An 18,382-nucleotide genomic window follows, 5' to 3' on the forward strand; every position below is an offset into this window, starting at 1 on the left:
AACCTGTTGAACTAAATGGATGTGGTAGGCTACACCACAGGATGCATCTGCAGACCACTGCCACATAAATAAAGTTAAGACGCGATATTTATTGCTTAAGATTTGCCGGTGCTGTGGCGAGGACTTTTGTGTTTTTTGCACTCAAGTGGTTGGCTGTTTTAACTTGCAATTGATAGTCAGTGGAGTCAGTCTCTTGTTGACACAAAGTGACTTTTGGTCATTCTTACTTTGCTTGAATTCTGGAATAATTTTCGGGGGAGTGCATGAGTTTTGGTCAGAATGCCTGATGTAGGCTAGTTTTGATGGAATGCGTGTTGTGAATTGAGGACAGCCAGCTCATGATGTGATACAGAGTTCAGCTGTACAACAAATATACATATTTTTTCAATCTTGACGACTTTTGTAGTGCTGTGTGTAGCCACACGTTTGGCCCTTCTGAACTTAAACACGCAGTTAATTTCCTTTCCTAGCTTCTCTTGTTTATGTTGGTAGCTTAGCCATGTCATGTCACATTGGATACATGGAGCAGAACATAGTGGGTCATATGTCCGATGCTTTTTCGAAACGTTTTCTTCATAAAACGTGCCAGACAGATTTTGTATACATTTTATTCCCTAGTAATTAGCTACATGGGTATGCCGTCTTTCAGAACCTTTCATTACCGCCACTAAAGAGAGAAAAAAGAGTGCATCCTCATTGTACCCAGAACTTCTGAAAATGCACTTCCGAATGCGTCTCTGTCCCCAGCACATTTCAAACCAAACTGACGCCCATGAGTGGGGGTCATTATTAACTACTCGCGATCTAGCATCTAGGATCGTGGGGGGATTGGGGAATCCTTTGGGTCCCCCGATGTTAACAATGAATTTCATACATTGAATTTGGCAGCCGACTTTGACCTGTTGAATTTGGGGACGTTGAAAATAATTAAGTTTCATCTTTTAATGTTGAATATTTGATTTTGATTTTTTTAAACATTGAAACATAAAGGTGAAAATGATTTGTTGAAAATCGAAAGAGTTCAATTCAGAGGCAAAAAATCCAGATACGTTATTTCAATGCATAAATATTTATGCTTAAAATTGAATGGCTTTTTATTTTCAAAATACGATGACACAGATTTACTTCCATAATAAAAGCAATTTTTATTGTCCTTTGATATCTTCCTGTACTCATCTCAACATTTCAACTGAAAGATCAATGTCAAAACTCCCTCTGCTTAAAATGAAGTGAATTGATTATATACTAAAGTAAATGTATCCTACGCTATGCTAGCACAAAATGAGGGCTGTTATTTTTCATTGTAACAATATCAAGCTATTACGGCACTACCAAGGATAGACATCTTATGAGAGTTTGTAAACAATGCTAATTTTAACAAAAAGTAGAACTACCACAGACAAGCTCTAAGCTATAGCATTCAGAAAGTTCACTACTTAGGACTACTTGGGAATCAGGAGCGGTATTCCCCAGGGAGGACAAACTATACACATTGAGTTTGTTTCTCTCTTGTGGAACTGTAGAAGTGCACCTTGTTCACTCCCTCTGTCGGACCTGCGCAAAAAGATACAACAAGGTTAATATAAAGTTCCAGAAACGATATAATTTCACTCACTATTCACATTCCTAGGTTGAGCCTAGTAGTTGTAGTACCTAGTAAACGATGAGATTTCCCTTTTGTAACATTATTGAAATCATTCAATATATGAAAAAGATTTATATTGAATCGATTAGCATTGTACAGAAATGTTTAGGTGATTTTAAGCTACAATCTACTTGCAATGTAACACAGTGCGACACTGAAGTCCAGCAGTCCAGCCTTGTGTCTGGATCAGCTGCAATAAACAAAGCCAGTTATAGTTTATTTATAGGAAGAAAAGTGAGAGAAGCCATTGAGGGTTTGGTAACTGGATTAAAATAGCATTGGTCCAGTTAAAGTTTTTCATCGCCGCAATTGATTTGAATTTGCTAAGATTAAACACAATAGCAGTATGAAATAGCAGAGTATTAAGTGTTACTTTGGTTAGGTTTATGATATGAGGTCCCATTGGTTAAGTCAGTTGTTCTTTAAAACATTTCTGCTACATGCGTTTTAGTGTTCAAATTGTTCCGTTTTAGGCCTAGCCCGCCTATGTACTTTCGCTCAATCTGAATTTCCCTTCAGTACTAAGTCTGGGTCTGGGGTTAGTGGGTTTTCTCCTTCCAAATTTTCTGCGTCCAATCAGCGAGCAGAGGGAGTGGCTGAGAACAATAGAGTGGCAAGGTCACGCCCTTTCCGGTAAAGCCCATGGGACCTATGAGATCGAAAAATATGAATGGGTTTCAATGGAGAGAAAGTAATTATCTTCTGGTCCCAGTCTTTATATGCCCCGGATTACACACATGTTGTTTGTGGATTAAAAATATAATTTTTCATGTCAAGAGTTTGACAGATTATTGTGCAATTGTTCAGTTAAAGGCTGTAGAGAAAACACAATGCGAAAGACTACGCGTCTCGTATGTGACGGCACACTGAATGTACTGTATTACTGCCTGATGAACTTTACTGTGAACTCGTTAATTCTGGTGTCTGTGAACGGCACGCTCACTCGGTTTAACTTTGTTCAATAGGGGGATTATTTGTTTATTAACACGGCGGATGCGCTTGCAGAACGCTGTGTTGTTTGACCGGTTGCCATGGTTATCTCTGTGTGGTTAATTTGCAGTTGCGGTGTTGTCAGCTTACTGTTACATTAAACTGTAATCAGAAAACGCGGTTATATATTATAGTCCCAATAGTATCTGTCCAATTAAGGCTGGGACGAATTTCAAATTATAAATGTGTACACTTTATGTTGAAAGAATAGAGCGTCGCGATTCCCATTGAAACAAATGGTGCGGTGATTATTCTTCAAAACGAGAGCTGTTAAATTGTGAAAAATTAATTAAACTGTAATCAGACAACACGGTTATATGCTATAGACCCTAGAGTTTCTGTGGAATAAAGGCTGAGAAGAATTTCGAACTATAAATATGTACAATCCATAACGTTAACTCTGGCTCATAGCTCAGCGGACTAGAATACCTAGAATCATTGCTTGTTGGCCGGAAACGGAAAGGGGGGCTGTTTACGTTTTGCTGTAGACTTTTCGGTTCACGGTTCTCCGTCTCAACGTAGGGCTAGAACCGAGCGAAAAGGCCACAACCAAACGTGAACATCCCCCCTTTACGTTTCCGGTCAACGAGCAATGAGTCTTCCAACAGAAATCAATGGGATTTACAAAATGCGCTAAACATGCAATAAAACACGATAGAAACTGTATTTCACTACGATACTTGATTCAACCACTCTCTTTCATCCTAGACAAACCACAAAGGGGGCTCAATGTTTAAAATACCGGGAAAAAAATAATAGCTCACAGCAATATACTGAAAAAGAGAACTATGAACTAGTTCATTTTTCGGAACTGTGAACTTAGTTCAAAATTTTGAATTATGAACGTTTAACTGAACTAGTTCATTTTAAAATTTGTAAACTGAACTTTGAACTAGTTCACGTAGGAAGTGGACTTTCCCAACACTGCGACAATCTCCCCATCAGCATAACTGAAACTCTCCACATGCGAAGACTTATAATGGTTTTCACATCTTTCGATGCTTTTATCCTCCCCTTGGACAAAAGCAGTGAAGTGGAGCAGAGAGATCACATTTTTGTTAATTTCGTTTGCTTCTCTCTCACCATTAATATCTTGCCCTTTCTGTTCACCTTTCTAACACCACTATACTGTACCGGAGTTCCAAGTGCGGATGACGTATATCATTCGCGTTGAGAGCAGCGAAGCAACATTATCGAAGTTCTTTGCGAAATTTTTTAGTTTTCTTTCCATGAAAAAATATTATTTAAATCCACACACATGTGGACAACATATGTGTAATCCAGGGCATATAAAGACTTGGACCAGAAAATAATTACTTTCTCTCCATTGAAACCCTGTGAGAAGGTGAAATCCTCCCCCTTCTCACTGTCTCGCATTGGAGCTATTGTTATTATTATATTGTGTGTTTGTGTATATATATATTAGATTGGGCTGGTGGAAGTTAGTCTTCCGTCCCGGTAGGGGGCAGTATAGTAATGTAGCTTTAGGTGAAGAATGTTCCCCCCCCCTACTAATGGTCTGGCCCATACGGCCTTGATTGGGCCAATTGGCATTTCCCTATTTAAGGGCTGCTCATTTGGTGTTAGAGAGGCTGAGGGTAGGTGCTGGCTTGATGTGAGGCCAGTACTAGTAACGCTATGCTAGATTCATGTTAGGCTATGCTATGTTATATTTTCTTAGTTTATGTTTGCTGACGGATGCAGTCATTTCCTTTTCATTTGGAACGTGCTCTATTTTTGTGTGAATGTTTAGGAGACATTAAAACTTCACTTTTCAGTCGTCAGTCCATTGCCCTCATTTTTGCCCACACTCGCGATACCCAGTTGCCCGTATCCCAGATACGTGGGGCGACCACGCCGGTCCCTCACATTTGGTGGCAGTGGTGGGATCTTTTTTTCGACGCCATCTGAGAAACTGGAGAGACGAGGGGGAAGACGAGGACTCGGTGGCCAGCTAGGATGAGGACGAATCTGGTGGCGAATGGAGCAGAGGCTGTCCCGAGGGGGTCTACTGGAGATGGAGGATGCGGCCATGGTGAGGACCAGGCATCCAGCGGAGGCCCGCTTGAGGGGTTTGACCTTGCCGCGGTGCGTAGGCTCTTGGAGCGGGAGGCCTTCACCTGCACCAGATCCAGCACCAGCTCCGGCACATGCACCAGCACCTGCACCAGCACCTGCACCAGTAGCGCCCGTGACCTGGCCCAGGGCGGCCATTCCCAGGCTGGAAGAGGATAAGGACATTTGAGCAGTACCTCATGACATTTGTGAGGTTAGCAATGGCTTTGGCTGGCCAAGAGAGGATTGGGCCGTCTTTATAGTACCCTACCTCGCCGGCAAAGCACGCAGCGCCTATGTGGCGATGAACATGGGTCAGGCCACTGATCCCCTTGGTAAAGCGGCCTTTTCTGTGATTGTGTAACAGAGGCTGCTAAGGGGGAGACAGGGGTCGTGACCCCTTCGTTGTGGATCACCGCGCCTCACAGTGGCTGGGTAGCATGAAGGACTCGAATGCTCGCATCACCCGCTGGTTCTTGGCACTGCAGCCATTTCATTTCACGGTGCAGTACCGGGCGGGAAGGCAGAATACTGTGGCAGGCTTTTTCTCTCGCCATCCTGTTGGCGAAACTCCAGAGGTGGTGGGAAATGTGAGAAGGTGAAATCCTCCCCCTTCTCACTGTCTCGCATTGGAGCTATTGTTATTATATTGTGTGTTTGTGTATATATATATTAGATTGGGCTGGTGGAAGTTGGTCTTCCGTCCCGGTAGGGGGCAGTATAGTAATAGTAAAATAGCTTTAGGTGAAGAATGTTCCCCCCCCCTACTAATGGTCTGGCCCATACGGCCTTGATTGGGCCAATTGGCATTTCCCTATTTAAGGGCTGCTCATTTGGTGTTAGAGAGGCTGAGGGTAGGTGCTGGCTTGATGTGAGGCCAGTACTAGTAACGCTATGCTAGATTCATGTTAGGCTATGCTATGTTATATTTTCTTAGTTTATGTTTGCTGACGGATGCAGTCATTTCCTTTTCATTTGGAACGTGCTCTATTTTTGTGTGAATGTTTTGGAGACATTAAAACTTCACTTTTCTTAGTAGTCAGTCCATTGCCCTCATTTTTGCCCACACTCGCGATACCCAGTTGCCCGTAACCCAGATACGTGGGGCGACCACGCCGGTCCCTCAAACCCATTCATATTTTTCAATCTCATAGGTCCCATGGGCTCTACCGGAAGGGGCGTGACCTCGCCACTCGATGACGTTAAAGTCAGCTCCCCTTGACGGACATCTTCACGCAGTGTCTGGTTTGTTTACAGCCTGCGTGCAACATGATTCCCGGCCAAACGTTAGAGATTGGTTATATCAGATCCAGGGTGGCATTGTCAATTGAGTAGGTCCAGACTCTCTGTGCCTAACCATAAAAATGTGTAGCAAAATGCTGATAGTCCAATCAAACATTGTTCAAGTGTTTAGTTTGATTTATGATGATACAAACTGTGATGTTATTGTCACAATACAGTTATTTGCCATGCACTGACGCACTGTTTCGTGCCTTCAATTTAGCCGTTACGTGGATGACGTTCTTTTTTTAAACCAACAGTGTAGTTCCACAGCCATACATATGACAGTACATAAAACAAGGTTATTGTGTTGGTGTGTACATGTGTTTACATGCATAGCTACTGGGCTGGGCTTTCCGGGAGGGGGTGACTTAAAGAGACAGGAGCTAAACCGAGCATTTCTGACAAAGGCAGAAAGTGGTTCTGCAGCAATGTCCAGTGAGAATAATAAGGTGTGTTTTTAGCATCAAACCTTGTAAACCTATTCTAGCTCTAATGAAATTACTTGCTGCAAAAATAGCATCATAAGATCCACTTTATAATATTTCGCTTGATAAGGACCTGGTAATGGTTCTATTGGCTGGACACCAACCTGTAACGCAGATGAAATCAAGATGTTCTTCACAAGAGCTTTGCCTCCATGTGGAAGGTTCCAAACTGGAAACGCCCCCACAGGGGCTGGAATGCGGTGAGACTATGTCCCATTGGGTGAAGTCCATTGGGTCACGTGACATCCAGAACCAGGTCCCTGTAATCGACCTACCGACATTGAAAGAGTTGAAAGAGATAGCTGGATGGAAGGAGTATATCGTGGCCAAATACTATTTTAAGTTACGTATTTCTGACAAGATAAATATGAGTGAATGGATGGACAGATGATCATAAGGACAGTCTTGTTTGTCGGATGGACACCAAGGCCTGGCCAGTACCTGCGCAGGCCCACCCAGAGTTGGCTGGTTAGTGGAAAGGGGGCGCTAGCCACCAGCTCATCAACCATCTCCTGGTCTTCTGGACCCCTGATGCTCAGCAAGTCTGAGTAGTAGGCTCTGCAGTAGAACAGGGCGTCTGACCAGCACAGCCGCTTCCCCACCAGTGTGACATTCCTCTCCTCTGCCTGAATGGTGATAGATGGTGGGGGAGGCAACAACTCTGGGGAAAACCAAAAACACAGTGTGGTAGTGAGGGAGTTCTACTCTCCATTTACACTCACTGCATAGCACCGAAACATCTACGGATGACTAACTAATGACATCAGATGCATGTGTTGACCCCTCCCCTTGGAGATTCGCAGTGGACCACGTCACCTTTCTTGATAGGCTTCGTGTTTGTGTAGGCTTATCAGGAAGCACGCTAAATTGGTCGTCAAGTCAGGTCAATTTCTTTTTATTGCGCATTTACATGTGGCTGAGCCGCACCAAAGTGTTTCACAAGAAGGTGCTTAAGCGCAATAAACAGAGACATTTTTAAAAGGTAACCAGGGGACGCTATGCACTGGCACATAAAAAAAAAGAAGACACTAAATTGGTTCTCATTTCATCTTACACACAGAGCATTTGCGGTAGAGATGAATAACTTTTTCTCCCTTTCTTCCTACCTCCATACACCTTGACCTCGCACAAGCTGATAACCTCTGCAGTTGCACAGGACAGGTAGAAGTTGATAAACCTTCCTTCCATTCCCCTGCACTGGACAGTCTGAGTTATACTGCCTGGGACATCATATATGATGGCACACCTGAGGCAAAGAGACAGGGAGAGAAGAGACACTAGCCTGGTGAAGGTAGGTATCAGATACCAGATGCCAGAGGCTGGTGTGTGGCCAGGTGTTGTTTAGTAGAGCAGGGGTTGCAAAAATGTTTAGTTTTTTTCTCACAGTATAATATCGTATTCTCTTAATTAATTTATAATTGACTCCAAAAAAGCTTTGGATAACAGGGGTGCAATAGGGATCAAACCCAGCCCGTTTTGGTTTGGAGTGAAACACCCTAGCCCTTACACTATCCTGCCCCAGTTTTTCCAGGGGTGAAGTTGGGCAGGCGGCACCAGTGATTCACCTTGGGTTGTCGTTGCCGTTGTTCACCAGTGAATTCCCGATGAGTATTTCCACGCCGTTGAGCCTATTTCTACTTTCATTCCTATTAGTGACCTCGATCTCCGACACCCTGTACACACCGGGCAGCTGGAGCCTCCACCACGGTTTTTCCTCTTGCGTATGGGTGCAGCTTTGGTGAGCATATTCGGGGGAGCTGTTCCCATCTATGGCGCGTTCAGCCTCCCCACCCTGGGCGGTTGAAGACTGAAGGGCTGTGCCGCTTAATGCCAAGTTAATGCGGGTTGCAGCTTAATTAAGAGGGACACCACAGAATACTTTTTCAGGTTTTATTTTAATCATTTTTTTATAATTATTTATTTTAATTATTTAAATGCGTTAAAAATACATTGAAATACTTGCTGTAACTTATCATCAGCCCCTAAATAGAGCACATAGAAATACCTGAAAAGTCCCACAGGTGGACAACCAGACCTGGTGAATGACAAAATACTGCATAAATACTTACAATATACAGATACAAATAAATGCTTCAGAAGTACAAATCATTAGCAAGATATATTGTGCAACTATTGTACATTAACCATTCTAAATTATATTCAAATATTTATTCTAATTATAATGTGAGGGGTAGAAATATTACAAACACCAACCATCAAAATGATTGTATATGGCCGTTATCAGGCGCGTGTCGTCCATATGGGCAGGTGGGGCAGCAAACTACTTGCAAAAGCATGCTCCCAAAAAAATAGTTCCTCAGTAAATCATTGCTAAAATTCTATTTTTAATAATGTGTTTGTCACAGTAACTATAGTTACTGTAGGCTTTCCGACAATTCTTGGTCTGTTTACATCAAATTTTGGATGATGGTGGTGATTCTAGTTGAGTTTAACGCGTTATGCAATGTTTGGGCAGGGCAGCTCAGCGACGCGTTCCTCTGTTTATTGATAACCCGCCTATATGGTCGTAAAGTAGTCTGCCCCATGGTCACTGCTCCACTGAAATGTAGGGTCACTGCAGGCTACTGGTCGTTATTGATGTTTCATTCCTTATAATGAACTCAGATACACAGTGGTGCTAGGTGGGATACCTACCAATGACACTGAAGACGAGCCTACTGTACCCCATGGTTCTGGAGAAACAACACAGTCAGTTACTGTCAATAACTAACACTAGCTCCTATGTATACATTCCTCCATGTTAACAATCTTGTGACAAAGTCTTCGCTGAGACCAAGCCCAGACCTACTCTGAAATTCCAGTAAAAATAGCTAAGCTGGCAGAGCTTTTAAAGCCAGCTAGAGAGCGTGGCTGTCATACTTTGTCACCGCGAACAAGCCATGCTCGGCTCAGAAGCGCTGAATGCAGCTTCTGTACAGGTTATCTGAATGTAGTTATTGCTGTCCTTTTAGGTTAAATAGGAGATGGTTCTTCACAACTATTTTCAATACTACTACGTATAATAAGTGTGCCCTTGATCCATTATGTATATCTCAATGCATAAAATGATACAGATATATGATTTATACATTTGTAAATTCCGAATCATTTTAGCATTATTATTTTCATCATTAGGCTTATTAATATTCAATGATGGACAGTGGCCCAAACAGGTAATCTGATGCATAAAAGCAGAAGGTTGGGCAACAAGAAAGTGTGTGTGAATATTTGTGAATTTTGATGTAATCGTAACGTTTCTTTGATTATTTTCACATTTTAAAAAGTTACTTTTTTAGTTAGGTCCTTAATAGACAAATTTCACAGCAGATATGCATGCACAACCAGGGAGCAAAAAGTATAGAAAACCGAAAATTGTCAAGATGACAAGGATTTGTTATGTTTGTTGTGTTTAATTGCTCTAATATCAAAAACTCCTAGCCACTTCCCTACGCAACAATCTGCCAAAAACAAATCTAATAAAAGTAAAAATGAATAGAACATTTGGCACGGAGCAATAATTATCATATTCCATTCATGTGTGGAGTCCAACAATAAGTAAGCTACCATTAGAGAGCAATCAAACATCCTAACATAGGTTGACTCTCTATGACTTGAAGATGGTACTCACCTGCAGAGTCAGGAGGTTCTTCTGGGATGAATGAAGCATCTGCATCCAAGAGCAGAATATAATGCTCAAACCCCCGCTATGGTTCCGTGAGAGGGCGGGGGAAGGCCCAAACTCTATGGTCTATGGTTACGGCAAGACAGGAAAGATGATAGATACGATTTGAATATGACATCATTTCTCAGCTGGTAAGGATTACAAGGTCGGTGGAGCTAGCCATCTACAATGACTTGCCCTTCAGCAGATCAAAGTTGAAGTCAAAGTCAGCTTTATTTTAAATTCCAAAATTATGTGCCAGGCAAACAGAGGATTGAAATTGCGTTATCTCCGTCCCACATTGCAATAAGAAGAAAAGTAAAAAAAAATAGGTAAAATAAAATAAGAAACAATATAATAAATACATTCTGAATAGTGCAAAAGGTAAGGCAAAACCAAGCGGAATATATAAGATAAAGTAAAAAAAAATTGAAATGTGCAACATGAGGAACATTATAGGTTCAAAGTCCAGAGTTCTTGGGGGCAAGTGGGAGGGGGTTTCATAGTCCAGAGTATGTGTGGGCAGAGGGGAGGGAAGGGAGAGAGGGGAGAGAGTTGAGCTTCCTGACAGCCTGGTGGAAAAAGATGTTTGTTTCCACCAAGCTGTTTACCAGGCTCATTGCTAACGCTATCCTTATCGCTATTTATCTAGTCGCCCTATTGCAGTCAAGCAAGGCACGTCTGATTTGCCTTTTGCAAATCAGACACATCCAGATCCACCTGGGTTTAAAAAGGAGAGGCTGGTGGCCGGGACGGTCCAGGGCTAGACTGACTAGGCTGACATTGAATTAAGTCACTGCTTTGAAAACATTTGCATACCAGGAAGCATGGGTTCACAGTGAGGTTCACACTATACTGAGAAGCACAAACTACTGTCCATAACTCTGGCAACACGGATGATGACATTGTTGGTATGTGCTCAGGCAATTAAACTGCCAAGGGTCACTATGGGGTAACATCAGAGTCCCTGTAGCATAGTTCAGTCTCTCCAAACATGTGGAGTGGATTAAAAACCATCTCTAGAGCCCCAGCTGTGCTGTGGAGGGCCCTGCTTCTCTTCTTGAGGAGCAGAACATATGTAAAGCAGAGGAAGGTATGATGGTCTCCACAAGAGGTCGCCATGTGGAAGGGTCCATAGTGGACACGCTACCCCCAAGACCTGGACTGGTGTGAGCTTTCTAACCATTGGGTGATTTCCTTAGGGTCACCGGACATCCAAAACCAGGCACTTCCTAAAATGCAACTACCAACATTGATAGAGCTACCATGATACCATTGTGGAACAGATGATTACCAGACAGATGATCATAAAGACAGACTTGTTTGACAGATAGACACTAAGGCCTGGCCAGTAACTGCACAGGTCCACCCAGAAGTGGTTAGTCGGAATAAAGGGGGCGCTAGCCACCAGGTCATCAATCATCTCCTGGTTTTCCGGGCCCCTGAGGCTCAGCATGTCCGAGTTAAAGTCTCTCTCAAACCGGGGGTAAGAGTCAACTAGCACCGCCGCCTATACTTCCAAACAGTGTCGGACTCAGGCTGTGAAGTGCAGGGGCGAACAAAAATAAAAGGATACCTACTGTATGACATGGGGCCCCAACCAGCATATTGGTTGAGTTGGTTGAAAAATATGAGGCATCATATTTATATATACTCTATCTGTCACCTCCAGCAGAGTCCTTAGTTTGCCTACTGGGATTTAAATAACTCTGGCGTTTATATGGTGTTATGACCTTACAGGACATCAGATACAAAGCTCAGTGCTCGGCCTTGTGCGCTGAATGTAAACAAACAAACACACACACACACTTTCAAGACTCAAATATACCTGAATTCATTTTGGTTTGTTTCTGCCCATTTAAAAGAGGGATTTGATGAGCCTCTTGACCAGCTCTTAATCAGTACAGTCGGAAAGATTGAATCAATCCCCCACAGAGCTCTTAGACCTCCTCCTCCTAGCAATCAGGGTGCAAGCAGCAACGCTAATGGGCTCCTTCATAGAACTGGGTAGTAACACCCCTTCCTTTCGCTAGCTGTTGCCGAAAGTAAATGTACCCATAAAGGGAAATTATAATCACATTTTATGAGGATATGGTGCACTATAGGAACCGGACATTGCCATGGCTGCCCTGTCGTTGCTAAGTCTTAAGCATGGCTAATTGTCTGCCCTATGACTGCAATCTGGGGAAGTACAGCATTATTCTGTTTCAATTCAGGTCAAGTACTGAAATCATTTGGCAGGACAGAAAAGGAGGCATTTGTTTACCAGCTACCCAGTCTATCGGGAAGAAAACTGTAGTTCTTTTAATCATATTTTCAAGAAGGCATTTACTCTTTCCTTCTTGGACATACATTGTGTTGTTTGAATTTGTGAACTTGACATTTGCTGCATTCCAATGGTCTTTAGCAACTAGACTCACACTACCTGCCCGAATCTCCAGGCGTTAACCTCAGTCGACCATTTCACCCGCTGAGAGTTACAAGCAAATTATGGAAATGTGGGCGCAAGTGGCCTTCTAGAGAAAGCAATGCCGTGGTGCAATAAATGAGGGTGCACATCTATTTTATGTCAACGGAATGTTGCCGGAATGATGGACAGTCATTTGTAGTTTTACGCCAAGGTCCCTGTAAACCCATGTTTCTGGTGTGGAAATATTTTCTTCAAAGCAGCAAATTTGCCAACCTTGTACGTCGTACAGCACTATGCGGTCCTTGCCACGAGCATGTCCTATTTCAATCTCTGCGGCCTCGAGGCGTGTCTGATTCGCACCAAGGCAAATCTGGCGGATTTGTGGCGTGTCTGATTTGCATAATTCAGATTCAGATTCAGATTTATTGGCCAGGTTTGCATAACAAACAAGGAATTTGACTTTGGTAGACCCTTTGCTCTCAAAGAACAACACTCAACACTTAACCTATTTTTAAAATATAAAAAAGAAAACACAAAACAGAAAGAACAGTACGAAATATAAATATACTGTAAAGTATACAGTATAACAATACAATATAATATACTTATTTGCAAAAAAGAATATTCCATAACAATATAAGAGAAAGAAACAATATAAAGGAAAGAAATTGTGCAATATCAGTGCAGCCAATATACGGTAAGAGATTTAGGATTTCAATATAAATATGAATACAAATAAAGTGCAAGGCAGTTCAGTGCAATGGCAATATATTAACAATATTGGAATTGAACAATTTAAATATACATGATAGATTAAGAACAGTGTTGATAGCCCTTGTTCAGTGAAAGGGTGGGAGCTATTTCTGTGCGGTCAACAGAGTGACTGCTTGGGGAAAGAATCTGACTTTGTGTCGGCTGGTTTTGGCAAAAAAGTGCCCTGTATCGCCTACCAGAGGGAAGGAGGTTGAACAGTTTGTGACCAGGATGTGAGGGATCTAGGGCGATTTGGCCTTTGCCTGGCCGTGGACTGGTACAGGTCATCGATGGTGGGAAGGTCAGCTGCAATGATCCTCTCCGCAGCCGTATTGTCCGTTGCAGTCTGGCCCTGTCCCATCCTGTCTTTAGGCAGATTAAACTTCCTTAGTGGTTGCAGGAAGTATAACCTCTGCTGGGCCTTTTTCTGGCTAGAATAAATGTGGGGACACGCTTTAAGGCAGGGCCGTCGTAAAGGGGTGAAAGGTGATGACGATTCTAGGGGCCCACATCCCAGGGGGCTGTGGGCCCCAAAATTAACTACCAGCCCATAGTACTAGCCCCCGTCCCCCCCCCCGTCCCCCGTCCCCCGTCCCCCGTCCCCCAATCTTCTTGTGGTTTAACACCAGGTGGAGCATCAGGGGCCCAGAAGAGCAGGTGGCTAGCGCCCCCTTCCCAGACAGAACGTGTTACCTGGCAGAGTTTGTCGACGGCAGAGCCGTTATGTTAAAAAGCATAATGTCTTACCTGGTATGAGTGTGTCGCTGCGTTGTGTGCGTGTGTGTTCTTACCTTGGCGCTTGTGTCGATGGCGGAGCGGTTATGTTTCAAAACATAACGTCTTACCTGGGCGAGTGTCGCTGCGGTGTGTACGTGTGCGTGTGTATTCTCACCTGTGCGTGTGTCGATCGCGGAGCCGTTATGTTTAAAAACATAAAGACTTATCTCGTGCGTGTGTGTGCGGTGTGCATATGCGGTGCCTATGTGCGTGCTTGCGGTGTATGTATGCGTTCGCGCGTGTGCGCACATGAGTAACTTGAGTAACTGGTGCGACAGGCCTGCTATTATAGTAGTAAGATATTATTCTTCCTTCCACCGAGGCAATTATTTTAACTCTTTGGTAGGTCGATTTTAGGAATCACCTGGTTTTGGATGTCTAGTGAGCCGATGGACCTCACCCAATGGGACGCAGCCTCACAGCGCTCCAGCCCCTGTGGGGGCGTGTCTAGTGTGGAGGAACGTTCCACATGGAGGCAAAGCTCTTGTGAAGAACCTCTTAACTGGACACCAACCTGTCAAACATCTGTTTGACAGGTTGGTGTCCAGGTATAGAGCCATGCCAGGTCCTTATCAAGCCAAATACGCTTAATCTTGCACAAATATGCAGGTAGCATCAACTTGCAAGAAGGGTGCATGTAGAATTAACTGTGTTACTGTTCAACTAACTAAAATTGTGACAAGAATCACCAACAGTTTGGTGGCGCCCTTAATTAATTAACTAAATTATACGAAACCCTCACCGCAGTAAGCAGGACAACGAGGGGCACAAAATAAACATTTGCAAGGGTATATCACCATGATGTTACGCCACTTGCTCTGGTGGTTTTTAATCCACTCCACATGTTTCGAGAGTCTGAACTATGATATAGGGACTCTGTTACCCTATAGCAGGGGTAGGCAATTAAAATCCTAATGGGTCCAGTTTCAAAAAAAATCCTCAAGCTTGGGTCCGGGGGTCTATCACACATTTTTTATGACCGTTGTTTTCACTGATATAGGACTGCATGCAGAGGCGGAGTGGCCGTCGGGACGATCAGGAGATTTCCCGGTCGGCCGGCCGGCCAGCGAGTTCAGGTGGACCGGCCCACAATTGTGTAGCAGCCTGCGAAGTCAGTTGGACCGGCCCACAGTTGTGAGCGGCCGCGAGGCGTCTGCAAGCCGGCCCTGAGCATAATTAATTCCCCGCCAAGACGCCGTGAAAATCCCCGAAATAAACAATATATGTCTCAAGAACATCCAACCAATATTTATACCACTTGCTTACTCTCTATGTCTCATTCATGGTTTTTTTTTTATATATTTTTTTTTTACTTCATTTAATTCTTCATTATTCAGGCTTTACAGAACTTTCATGGCCATGAATAAATAATACGAACTACAGTTTACTTTAATATGTTTGTTCTTGAATTGACGTAATGGAGCAAAGACTCCTGGGATTGGGAAATGCGTTTATCCAATAAACAGCTTGCAGGTCAAGTCCATTTTCGGAAATGTAGGGGGATAGCCCTAAAGACGCGTCAGACAGAGAAGGCGAGCAAGTTCGTGGTTGCTTGCTTTTGCTTGTTGTGGCACTCATGGAAGGCAAGAAGAGAAAAGAGAAAGGAGGGGCTGAAAAGGCCAGAATAAAGAAGAAGCGGATGCTGGAGGGGGATGCATCTAAGTGCTGAAATCTGGCATTAAAGAGTTGTAGTCGTCTAGTCGTGTCAACGTTACACCGGTATTACCGAGCATAAATGGTATAAACTTTGAAACTAGGTCACTCCGTCAACTCTCCTCTCACACTAGGTGACAGCGTCTTATAACGTTCTATATTATATAATAGTATAATATAATTTTATAGATAATATCACGGCCAAAAGCTCTGCGCCTCCGGATGGCTGTAGTGCGGGGAGCACTACGGCCATCCGGAGTGCTTTTGTTTACCGGCGTTGCTATGGTTACTGGTCTTGTAAGGAAGTGCGCCAATTCTCGGAGCGCCAATTCTCTTCCGCACAGAGCAGAACTGTGACCTATTTTACCCATTTTTAATTTCTTAATTATAATTATATCATTCATTTTTACCAAAAAAAAAAAATATTACTGAAAAAATATATAAATAAACGGTGTTGCAGGGGGGTGGGGCCGGACCGGGGAGGATTCTCCCGGTGGCTATTAGTGCCCCACTCCGCCCCTGACTGCATGTGTTTTATGTACCAACAGTCAAGGTGTGCATTATGATTCAGAGGCATATTTAGCCAATATAAGTACTTAAGGCGCTAGTATCAGTGTCTGTTTGGTCAACAACTGACTATCCGCCACCGTCTCGGAGAAGATCAGGCACACATGCTTAGAGCTGCATGCAGGCAGAATGAACACTCTTCTTTAAAAGCTCTGTTCTCACAATCTACCTTTCTCTTCAACTGCAATGAAGCTTTCTCTCTCAACTGAAGGCACTCTTTTCTTCTGTCAATTTTGCCGCGCTTGCGTGCACCAGTCGCACAGCTCGTAGGGCAGGCCAGAGGCAGGCTATCATCTGATTGGCTACTGGCATTATAAGGTTTAAGCAAAAACATAGCCTACCATAAAGTTATAGTTAATTTAATGTATTTAACGGGTTTATAAAAGTCACCCAAACATTAGTTGTTAAAATCTCTTGGTCAAAATTATATATACCCGTATTGGTCCGAATATAAGACGACCCTGATTATAAGACGACCCCCCGTTTTTCAACACAAACAGATTTGCAGACCAGATTTGCAGAACAAAGAACAGTGAATTAAACACTTGTTATATCAATGACAATAATAATAATGCCAGTAAAGGCCACGGCACTTTCAAGGCAAAATATGTACAGTATGATTCAAAATTAATATCAAGCAACATTGGGAACATTTTTAAATAACATAGAAAAATACAGGCCACATATTTAACTAAACTTAACCAAAATTAAGCCAAAACTTCTCCTCCGATCTCTGTCTAATGCCAGGGGTGTCAAACTCATTTTAGCTCAGGGGCCACATGGAGGATAATCTATTCCCAAGTAGGCCGGACCGGTAAAAATAGGGCATAATTATGTAAAATTAAACATGCTGTGAGCACACCAAACACAGGTTTCCCATTTACTTCCGTGAATAAAAAGGACGATGACCATTTTTCTTGGAAAATTCTGCACTCTGTGTCCACTTTTCGTCTTTTTGACAGAGACATTTTGGGGCAATAAGAGTGCCAAAGCGCATAATGTTGAAAGTATAAGGCAGAACGACAAGGTAGCTCCGGGCTAGCTGCACTACCTGTTTATACTTGCTCCCTGCTCAGCCCCGGTATAAAGTTTGCTTGCTTAACATAATTGCTATTGCGACTTCTAGTGGACACATTAAGAACAGCAGTTTCCTTCATTGAAAAATAGCAGATCATTTTACGTTACATTCCAAAGCGACTTCCAGTTACACACAATAGTCCAGTAGTTCAATGTACAACAAATTAATCAGTGGCAGTCAATGCAATCCATGTAATGATAGGAAGGATTTTTATAAAAAAAATTATAACTTTTTTTAAATTTGTATTTTTTTTTTTACAATACTGTACTTCACAAAATCATCTCGCGGGCCGGATTAAACCCGTTCGCGGGCCTGATCCGGCCCGCGGGCCGTACGTTTGACACCCCTCTAATCGCTCACACACGTCCTCTGCCCCGCTGTGTTTGCTCTCGCTGTCATCGCTCCCCAGCTGCTCCGCTTCCACCGGCTCCGCCCAAAGCGCGTTTTCTCTGACGTTTTCAAAAACTCTCCGGTCAACCTCACTGAAACGGCCACTTTGAGGACCACGGTAGGATTTGCGCTGACTGTTGACGTCTTTGAGACGTTATTTTGGTGCTCGCCATCTTCTTACGTTACACTCCGTGACCCCAAACATCTTGGCAGCTTGGCAGTTGTTACTTGACTCTGCCTTATTGACGACCATTCTTTTAAAATTGGCATCATAGCTCCTCCGCTGTTGTTGATTGACCTGACCCACTTTTGAGCCACTTGTCTCTAATGGTCAGCCTGTCTTTAAACACCGGTAACGGTCTGGTTGTTAAGGACGCTGGACTACTTCTTCCCGGAACCAATTTCTGGCGCAACCTGCGGCCGCGAATGTGTATTGACATTTAAAGGGAGAGGCGAAGAAGAGAAACTGCGCTCTGAATACTAGACCCCGAATATAAGACGACCCGACTTTTTCGGACCTATTTCGATTGGAAAAAAGGCCGTCTTATATTCGGACCAATACGGTATATAAAAAGAAAATCGCATTATTAATATTATTGTTGCAATTGTGTCTCGGTCCGGAGAGGACGTCAGT

General features: G+C 43.2%; 1 protein-coding gene across 2 annotated transcripts; it reads right to left on the reverse strand.

Annotated features, from left to right (window-relative positions):
* Positions 1-1,057: 1,057 nt before the first annotated feature.
* Positions 1,058-11,354, reverse strand: LOC132450200 (uncharacterized). Of its 2 annotated transcripts, XM_060042240.1 has the most exons (8): positions 10,088-11,354; positions 9,115-9,152; positions 8,465-8,494; positions 8,025-8,310; positions 7,566-7,705; positions 6,901-7,120; positions 6,564-6,730; positions 1,058-1,554 (listed from the first exon to the last, which is right to left on the reverse strand). In XM_060042240.1, the coding sequence occupies exons 2-8, from the start codon at positions 9,146-9,148 to the stop codon at positions 1,484-1,486; spliced, it is 948 nt and encodes a 315-aa protein (XP_059898223.1). In that variant the 5' UTR covers positions 9,149-9,152; positions 10,088-11,354; the 3' UTR covers positions 1,058-1,483. The 2 variants fall into 2 exon arrangements, with proteins under 2 accessions (XP_059898223.1, XP_059898224.1); XM_060042241.1 differs by lacking the exon at positions 10,088-11,354 and having other exon boundaries at positions 9,115-9,189.
* Between the last annotated feature and the right edge of the window lie 7,028 nt (positions 11,355-18,382).

Source organism: Gadus macrocephalus, chromosome 21, assembly GCF_031168955.1.
Source record: "Gadus macrocephalus chromosome 21, ASM3116895v1".
In the NCBI taxonomy this organism is placed as follows: Eukaryota; Metazoa; Chordata; class Actinopteri; order Gadiformes; family Gadidae; genus Gadus; species Gadus macrocephalus.

Bases quoted from the DNA above. Each gene is read 5' to 3' on its own strand.
- LOC132450200 (XM_060042240.1), bottom strand. From the start codon at position 9,148: ATGGGGTACAGTAGGCTCGTCTTCAGTGTCATTG. The intron at 7,121-7,565 runs GTAGGAAGAAAG...GGTTTTCCCCAG, and splicing joins CGAGGTCAAGGTGTATGGAG to AGTTGTTGCCTCCCCCACCA. The intron at 1,555-6,563 runs GTTGGTGTCCAG...CTTTTTGCGCAG, and splicing joins TGATTTCATCTGCGTTACAG to GTCCGACAGAGGGAGTGAAC.